General features: G+C 40.6%; 1 protein-coding gene across 2 annotated transcripts in view; it reads right to left on the bottom strand.

Annotated features, from left to right (window-relative positions):
• The window catches only part of MAP3K5 (mitogen-activated protein kinase kinase kinase 5), a 192,843-nt gene that overhangs the window by 146,755 nt on the left and 36,795 nt on the right, over nt 1-9,293 (bottom strand). For both annotated transcript variants that reach the window (XR_002099428.1, XM_019527276.1), the window contains exon 2: nt 277-416. Coding sequence is in view for 1 of the 2 variants with exons in the window: in XM_019527276.1 (XP_019382821.1) it covers nt 277-399 (123 nt within the window). In the remaining variant the exon portion in view is untranslated. The remainder of the gene's footprint in view (nt 1-276; nt 417-9,293) is intronic.

The following is a 9,293-nucleotide window of genomic DNA, read 5'->3' as shown; positions in this document are numbered from 1 at the left end:
GTTGTTTTTTTTTTAAATGTCCTCCCCATGTAGGTACTGACTGACTGTGACCGTGTCACTTTGTACTTTTCTCTTGAATAAACGAAGCAAATAGAGTGTTTTCAGACCATCACTGCAGGCACATTTTTCAGAATCACCTCAAATGATTCTTCTGGCTTTTCTCTCAACCCTTGGGCAGTCTGCATCAGTCACCAGCAGTCTGAGTCTATTTTCAGGTATATATATCTAGATATATATCTAGATATATAAATATATATCTTTTAACTTGAGGTCTACCTTCAGTGATTGCAGGGAGTCTACATTTGTATCACAGTAGAGAATGATGTTGTTGGCCATACTGAAGCTTTCTCTGACCCCCAGGTGGTAGAACAAAGAAGGCTGGCGGAAAGCATCAGTCATCTCCACCACTGCAATATCTGCAGAAAGAAATAAAAGAATTGGTATTAGCCATATGCTTTTCAGAGCTGGACCACCTACGCTGTTACTCTTCAACAGTTTTTGTTTGACAGCTTGCATTGTAAGGAGGAAGTAAAGAATAGGAGGGATTTCCCCTTTTTAGTTACTGCTTCTGAACACTGAATATATAAATCAGCAGGAAGCGGTTTCTATGTTTCATGAGCATTCCCCCCGAAACCCCTCCCATGAGATCTCTATTTCCTTAACCTAAAAAGGATAAGCATGTCACTAAACAAGACATAATGCAAAAGTTCATTTTGAGCCTTGCTCCAGCACAGTGTTTACTTGTCTAATTTATACATAATGATTTATGCTCTTGGAAAAAACTACTAGCTGAGATTTGACATCTGCAAGCTGGGCAACTTCTATATTAAACTTCATAGATGGGTTGAATGATGCAGAACAAAACTGGCAGACTGCGTTTGAGATACTGCAGAAAAAACAAGCTACCTTTGAGTTAATGCAGAAGAAAGGAAAATGCAAAAGAAACAAATTAATATCCATTTATTTCTAGTGAAACCCTGATGTCATATACACAAGACTGACAAAAAGGTATGTTAAGCCAGGTGTTCTCAACCTTTACAGACTTATGACACCCCCTGTTAGATTCAAGACACCCTCTCCATAACTCTTGTGTACTGGTGCAGGGGGGCTGGACCCAATGATCTCCCAAGGTCCCTTCCAGCCTCACAATCTATGAATCTATGAACAGAGTAGACCCTCATTTCAAGAACCAAGTTATTTCTTACAGTGCTTACCTCCTTCCAGAGGGGCTGGGTAGTGGAAGCAACCAAGCAGAAAGAGCATGAGCCAGTCCTTATGTGCTTATCTCCTCTGACATGGAGCCTGATCCTGCCCTTACCTGCTTATCTTCTCACACCTCCTCTAGCACCCTCAGAGGATCTTGGAGCACCCCAAAGTGTCCCAACACGATGGTTAAGTATCACCATATTAAACATTAAGAATCACAGAAATAGCACAGCAGGTGGTGCTTACTCCAGTTCTGAACACTTCACAAAGGGTGGTACTACACTTCTAACTCTGGAGGGCTTACAGTGCATACCTGGCTCCTTTAGTGCCTTTCTCTAAACTTTATATAACACCCAACGGTGGCATTTACTTAATATCTAACATAAAGAACAAAGTAAAATGTGCAAGTATTATATATATACCATATTAAAAACATCACATGCAAATTAACTGACGGGACCTATAATCACCCTACAAAGAAGCTGGGAGGGCTTAAGCCTCTGGAGCCCCTCCTCTGATGGCACTGCGCCAGGGTTTCACCCACTGTCTAGCCTTTCTATTATTTTTGTATTGTTTTTTCCCCCCCAAGAGTTTCACAAATAATAAGTATGCTATGGGGTAAGAACAGATGCATCCTGTACAATTTAAGTACGAGATAAATTACGTGTGGCACGACAGACCCAGGCAAACTGCATTCAGGCTCTGACAGTGCTTCTTTTGACAAAGCTGACAAGCCCAGATTATAATTATTTGAAAAAAAAAACACAAAACAAATGTTTTACAGGTACACATCTTTAAATACTGTAAGTTTCTTCAACAAGGCAAATTACTTTGGCAATAATTGTTTGCTAACTGGTTAAGTCTTGACACATCACTTGGTAATTGTGACATTAAGTGATATATTTACCCACTGGAGATGGCTTGTTTTTGACATTAGGCAGTTTGTGATAACGTACACAGTAACAATGGGGGGAGGGGGGACTTCGTTATATATGGAAGTCAGGCCCTGATAATAAAAGTTGTGATAACAGACAATGTGTGATATAAAAAAGAATGATATTATCTGGGTCTCACTGTCCTAAACACCCAAACACAACTTATGTTCCATTTTAAAACATGCCTGCCTATGCCTAAAGTTCTATGCATATCAAATTGTACTTGCAATAGTAGTTAAGCATGTGCACAAGTGCTTATTGGTCAGGAACAATAGTCTCGGCACAATTTATCCAGAGACCCAAGTCAAGCAAACAAAACCTAAAGTAACGGAAGGCTTAGAGAGGATGCACTCCAGCCTCATTTCCTCAAATTTATGCAAAAGTAAAAAACAAAAATAAAATCACGAAAAAGCCATTCCAGCTAACATATGAAGCTTTGTATCATATCAGGTAGCTGTCTTCTGCTCCAATACCCTTGTGGAATCAAAAAAGCAACAAAAATACCCCTGACTCATCTTTGCCTCTGATGCACACACCATCTGGCATTTACACCCACCTCACGTTCTCTTCTCCCTACTCCCCACACCAAGACTCTGAAAAAAAATCAGTACATTTTGGCTAAGGAAAAAAAAGGATCAAATGGGCTGTGTAAACTATTGGTAGGAACCTATCAAATTTGCAATTACATGATTTTTGCAAAAAAACTCAAATTTGGGCAGGCTGTGAGAAAAATGACAGACTTGCTGCCAAAAAAAAGGCTGACAATAAAATGTTGCCTTCCAAGAAGCCAGCAGTCTTCATGGACCTCCCCACACATGCAGCCCCCAGGGAAGAATGGAGAAGGGGGGGTCTGCTGGAGCAAAAGGCTGCTGGCTGGCAAGATGGCTGCCTATCGTGCAGCTCCACCCCTCTCCACCAATCAGCAGCAAGGGGCAGGGCCACATGGAGAGCCCTTGCAACTAACTGGTGAGGAGGGTGGGGCACGACAGACAGCCCTTGCAACCAGTCATCAGCAAAGGGCCGCGCTCAGTCTGTGAAAATGGCAGCCAGCCCTGGGATCTGCCCGCAAAATCAGCAAGCCATATCCTCATGTTAGGAAGACTCCTAACTACTGGGTATCAATTACAATTTAATACTCCTGGGTATTAAAAAGAATTAAAACAATCATTAAAAATTGATATACCTTGCAAGTTCCATAATTACCTGAGGGACACTTTCTTTTAGAAATGCCCAAAATGTTTTCCCTGAGTGAATATAACTAAAAGCAAATTTCTATTTACATTTTCTTTCTATTATGGCAAGGAACACAAAAATCACATGCACCATGATTTTGCACCATAGCATTAAACAAAAAAGAGAGAAAGAGAAACAAGAGCCAGCTAAGTATTATGATAATGTTACATTTTATTTCGCTGTAGTTATGTTTTTCTTTAAAAAAAAAAAAATTACAGGAAGTTCTATTTTTAATTACATTTAGTCATATGGATCCTCTCTCGAGCAATTCTTAAACTGTGGTATAGTTTTGTCATGCTGTGAAAGGAGGAATCTGAGTAACTTTGCATTATTTAACTCTCAAATCTTGAGAGATGATGTTGAAACTTTTGAGGCAATAAGCAAAATTTAACATAAAGAATAAAGTACACAGAACACACTGGTCACCAGTGTGTGCGCCAGAACCCCATTTACCACAACTCTTTAACTATATTCTACCACTCCCGTCAAAAGAAGATACTGATCTGTAGTTTTGCAGTAGATGACATGTTTCCCATTCACTGCAAAATATTGTTTTACAAGTTACAAAATAGTATTTCAATCAAGTTTACGATGGTACTTAGCTTCTCTATAAAGCAAAACAGCTTTTCAGTACATTATCCAGATAGTACAGTTCTGATTTCAGAACCAGAGAAACAATAATAGATGGACTTAAATACACACGGAGCAGGAAAAAAAGAGAACAAGCCTTCTCAGTATGCCAACCCAGAGTGGAGTACAGAGGCTGTGCCAGCACACTGTTCAGAAGACTCCTGTATACCCCACATACTGCGAAGGGACAGAACCTACTCTGGCTCTAAACAGCCTAGTGAACAGGATAGGTTTCAAGGCAGGGTGAGATAAGGTGACGGTGTGAGGAGCATGCACTGGTAGCGGAGGACCTGAGCTGCATCTCACAGACAGCTTTCTGGTTGTGGGGCTGAAAGGCAAATTTTATCCTTCACACAAAGCCAGATCACTTGAGTTTGTCCAAAAGGTTGAATTCCACCCTCTCTCGTGCAAAAGTTGAGCTGGACACGGATAATTGATAAAGAACCATTTGAAGAAAAGGTAGGAATGATACTTCCTTCCTCTGTAAAGCACTTTAAGATCTACCTGTAAAAGCCCTGCATCAGAGGTCTATAATCACTGATTCCTACTGTAGTCATGTAAAACAGGCACCAGCCAAGAGGTGGGAGTAGGGAAGGACTAATCAGCAGGCACTGCAGTGTACCTACCTGTGTATACCCATCATACACCTTTAGCGTAGAGTACGGTTCTGCTACGTTACATAGATTACACAATAAACTGGCTAATAGCACAATAATTTAGACCAATCTCATGTGCAAAGTAAGACCAGCCACAAGTGGGAAATAATTATCACATAATTAACTAGTTAATTGTGCAATAAATTTAGACCAGGCTTGAGTGCAAAGTAATTACCACATCATAAAAAAGACTACTGAGTTATACAAAAAAGCCAACTGGCTACAAAAATAGTGCTTGAAAATGTGTAACAACTCCATAGCTGGTTTCTATCCAGCTTTAATTTGAATGTGTAGCAGGGCCCATAGATACACCAGAGTTAGCTTTGGCTATCCAGCTGAATATTATGCAACATCTTGGGCAGAGCTGTTGAACTGCCACCAGTACCTGGGCTAACTAGCACAGTGGCACCAACAGACAAAATGTTATTAGGTAAAACAATGCTTATACTAACAATAGCCCCAACTAAATCATCATGCATTAGGGAAGGCAAATTTTTGCTATTTATTCAGTCAACTCAGGGAACCTGCTCTACATTTAAAAGGGTTTGTCAAAGCTGATAGAGCTCTACCCAAAAAACCTTCTAGTGGCAAATGCAGCTTATGGAAGCACCAGAGGTCTTTTACCAATATAACTCATCATACTTGGGTAAAATTCTATCTGAGAAATGCATACTAAAACTGGGATCTTAAAGTTTGTAGCAGAGTTTTAAAGTTTAACAGGTTTTAATACTTCTTATGCATGGTAAAAATGCCAAGCCCTTTGCCCTGAGCTACAGTTGGTGGCTCTAATCATTGAGAAAATGATTACTGAGATGCAAAGTGACCAAAGTTCATCCCCTACTTGTTTAACATATAACAGCGCAGCAAAGACTGTCCAGGCCACCAACTAAATGCTGCATTGTACTACTATATTTTTTTATATGGACACACATTCTTTTTGAATGTGCTACTTTACTACAGGAGTGCAATTAAAAATTATGAGTGGCAGCTCACTAATGCAGCTGCAATTCAAAATAGATCTACAAGGAATACACTTCTCTTTCCAGATACTTTCTGAATTGCTCTCATCCTAACCATGTGACTGTTGCTTTGCATTCACTATGCCACAATGACTCAGCTAGGACAGGCATAGTGAGCAGCTGCAACTTCCAGAATAACATGACAATCCTTACCTTTAATATAAGTTTTCCCTCCTTTTTCACGTTCTCTTTATTCAGGGTTTAATGAATACAGCTCACAAATAAAAGACAGTAAAAAGCAGCGCAGGTGACTGTACTTACTTTGGAGCTCAACTTGGGAAACTTTTAAAGGTGTTGCCTCACTACTGGTCCACAGGATTGGGCCTTGCATTTAGTTTTATAATGTCAGTGGTTTTAACTAGCAAGGAAATGTGCTATTGCGAAATCTTCCAGGAGCAGAAGAAACGAAAACAACCTACATCCATTTCAACATCTTCACAGCTGCACCCAATATTACATTTATCATTCTGGCTAAGTACAGACAGTCAAAAAGCCTGAGGCAGAATCGATTCAATCCTTGCAGGTTAGTCTAAGCTGTGCAGACTGAACTGATAAGCAAAGGAACAGACATTCACTTTTGAAGGAATATGCCTCCAGTGGCCCAGGCCAGAAGCCAGGAGATGCTAGAACACACCCCCCTGCTTGGCTACAGCAGACAGCCTGGGCCACATATACCCTGCACACCTTGCAGGCAGGGCGGGGGTTGTGGGGAAAGGTGCAAAGCATCCTGGGATGCTGGGGAACTAAGTTAACTTGAATCTGGAGGGAATCTGGGACAGAAGTTCAATAAACTGATTTACCCTAAATCAGTTAAGTCTGATACTACATCCATCCCAGTTTATTTTAAACTGGTTTTGGCCATTTTGAAAATGGTATATGTGCACTGAACTTGTGTTGTGTTATAGATTTGAACTGATTTCTGGTCACTTATACTGCCGGTTTGTGTGTAATTTCTGTCCCTAGCTTCTATGGTTAATAGCAAATTATTTACATTATCTAGAAAAATTGATTACAGAAAGGTTTGTTGATGGTTTATTCCTTTCAGTGCTGCCAGAGTATGAGTAAATTAAAATGTAGGGAACAGTGAAACCAACAGTTAAGAAGCAGGTTACCCAACTTAACTAGAAAAATCATTTGGGGGTGGGATATCTGGGTAAGGTGAGAGATTGATAGTATACAAGAGAAAAAGCAGTTGTAAGGAAACTGAAGCATAAAAATTATCACTACTGGGCAGTGACAGTAATTAATTAGCCATATTACAAATCTGGACAACTGACTAGTTTTGCAAAACTTTTTTCCAATGTGCGCATCAATCTTACCAAAATACACTTTGAGTGTAGTGGAAGAAACAGAATGTACTAAAAACATCATGAAACTAGCTGTTACAATTTGAGAGATCTGGTTAGGAAAAACCTATGAATTCTGGTGGCTATTATGAGATTGCTACCTCACTAAATGTATCACCATACATGGAGTCACCCATACGATGGCAACACGGCATTATGTATCTATCCCTCAGGTAATGGAGGGTCATTTAACCTAAACAGTTCCCAGACCACTAGAAGCATCTTTGGAAAAATGGGATGGCCAATGCCTGCAAACACAAGTCCCAATATGTCTGCGTGAAGGAAATGTGAGTTTGGAGCAGCATAGTTTTCCAGAAGAATCAAGCGAACAGGTGGAAACAATGGATCTCAAACTGCCACAGAGCTTGGAGGCTTGCAGAGAGATTCAGGGCACAGGAAACTGGGCAAAGAGTAGGACAGATGGGTGTGCTTTCAAAGCAGAGGGCTCCAAATAACCGCAGACATGGGCAAAGAAAGAGGAAGCTAGTGCATAGGTCTGACAAATTTCATGATTTAGAGAAAAAAAGTCACATGTGAGAAGGGGAGATGGGAGGAATTCTGGATTTTTGGGATGTTTTTCCATGCTTCTCTGGTGGCTTCCAGAAACAAGCCCAAGCCACCTGCTCCTAGTCTGTGATACTATCCTCATTTGAGCATTTATGGGTTTTCAGTGTGAAGAATGGGAACAGATGGGTGAGATGCAAGTCAAGCAGCAGTCACAAGAGTGACACCAAGCCCATGTAGGCCATCCCGTCTGGGAACAAATGGCTTCTATGAGTGGTGAAATACAAACATTCCACAAACTACTGTAAAGACCAGGGATGGAGAAGAGCTATTAAAATTCAAGGACAGTGTTGGCCCAAGAACAAACGGGTATGTACTGCAAGGGACTGTAACATAAATTAAAAGATCCTAGCCACTAGAGTAGCAAGACCCTGGAACCACCTTCTAATAGGAGCAGTAGAGACAGGAAACGTATTTTTAAGATTTTAGCATGAGTTGGGTTACGTGACATGGTTGCCTGTGATAGCAGGGCACTGGCCTTTGTAATGAGAAGGTCCCCTTTCTGTCCTAGGTTTCTGTGGGTATTGACAAATGATCAAACTGTAATACAATGCAAGAGGGTTGGGACCTTCCACAGCTGGTATGTGATAATGTCCTTGGCCCACAGTAAGTGAGACCTAATCCAGGGAAGCCTGTTCCTGAACAAAACAGGGCTAAAGTTTCACAGTTCAGCTTTCACTTACTGTGGGAATAAAAACAAAAAGAAAAGAAAAAAAACCCAGAGGCAGACAGCAACTACACATCAGCTGCTCTGTGGTAAGTCTCCTACTTCCTGTTGAAATTGCTGCAATCAATCATGTGTCCATAACCTGTTAGGCTCTACTGTCCTGGGCACTATACAGATATTCGGCCCCTGAGCTGAAGGTCTAACAGTCTGTTTAGGAAAATTTAACAAATGTGTGACTAGAGATGGGAGGGGAGCAGAAGAAAGCGGAGGAAGTTGAAAGGTGAACCAGAGTAAAAATAAAAATATGATCATATTAATTAACTGATGTACAGGACCTCGGGTTTAAAAACTCATGTAAAAACTTGACAGTAATTTTATCAGTCCCTGCATGGAGTCCAGTTTAAACAACCACACCTGAAGCAGAAATAAACAGCGATTAAACACTCCATGTACTCTGCATGGCTGTCACCATGCTATCCCTACATAAGGTCATCTGGGAACAATGATTAACAAACTTGCACACCACCTTCTCCACCTGGTACCAGGATGCTTAGAAACACTGATGGCAATCAGTTTCTGGCATTTTCTCCAAAAACATGGACCAAAGCATATTGATAAAAAAACAGGATGTTACACTACAGATGATTTCAGATGAGACACAGGAAGAGAGAGAGAGAGAGAATATAAACCAAAAGGAGCTGCATGATAGCAAAGGTCAGAGCTTCTGGGTAAAATTCTGCCCCACTGATGTCAGTGGGGAACTTGATACCCAGAGCCATGACCAATGGAGTGAAACAAATGTACTCAATGACATAAAGCAACAGCAACTAGAAGCTAGACAACATAGCACAGAAGGAAGCATGCTAGATTTTAAATGGAAAGAGAAGAGAACAAGCATATGGGAAGTAAGCACACCAAAAAAATGACAGTATCTTGAAGACTACATAGAAGCTAATACAGCTAGACTATTCCAAGAAAGGCCAAAGTCAAATAGATACTTATGAGAAGGGTACTGAAGCAAGTTAAAAAAAAAAAAA

Source organism: Gavialis gangeticus, unplaced genomic scaffold, assembly GCF_001723915.1.
Source record: "Gavialis gangeticus isolate Ggan-Ray unplaced genomic scaffold, GavGan_comp1, whole genome shotgun sequence".
NCBI classification, from domain to species: Eukaryota; Metazoa; Chordata; order Crocodylia; family Gavialidae; genus Gavialis; species Gavialis gangeticus.
The sequence above is the reverse complement of the archived record's forward strand: the minus strand, read 5'-3'. Positions and strand labels throughout refer to the sequence as shown.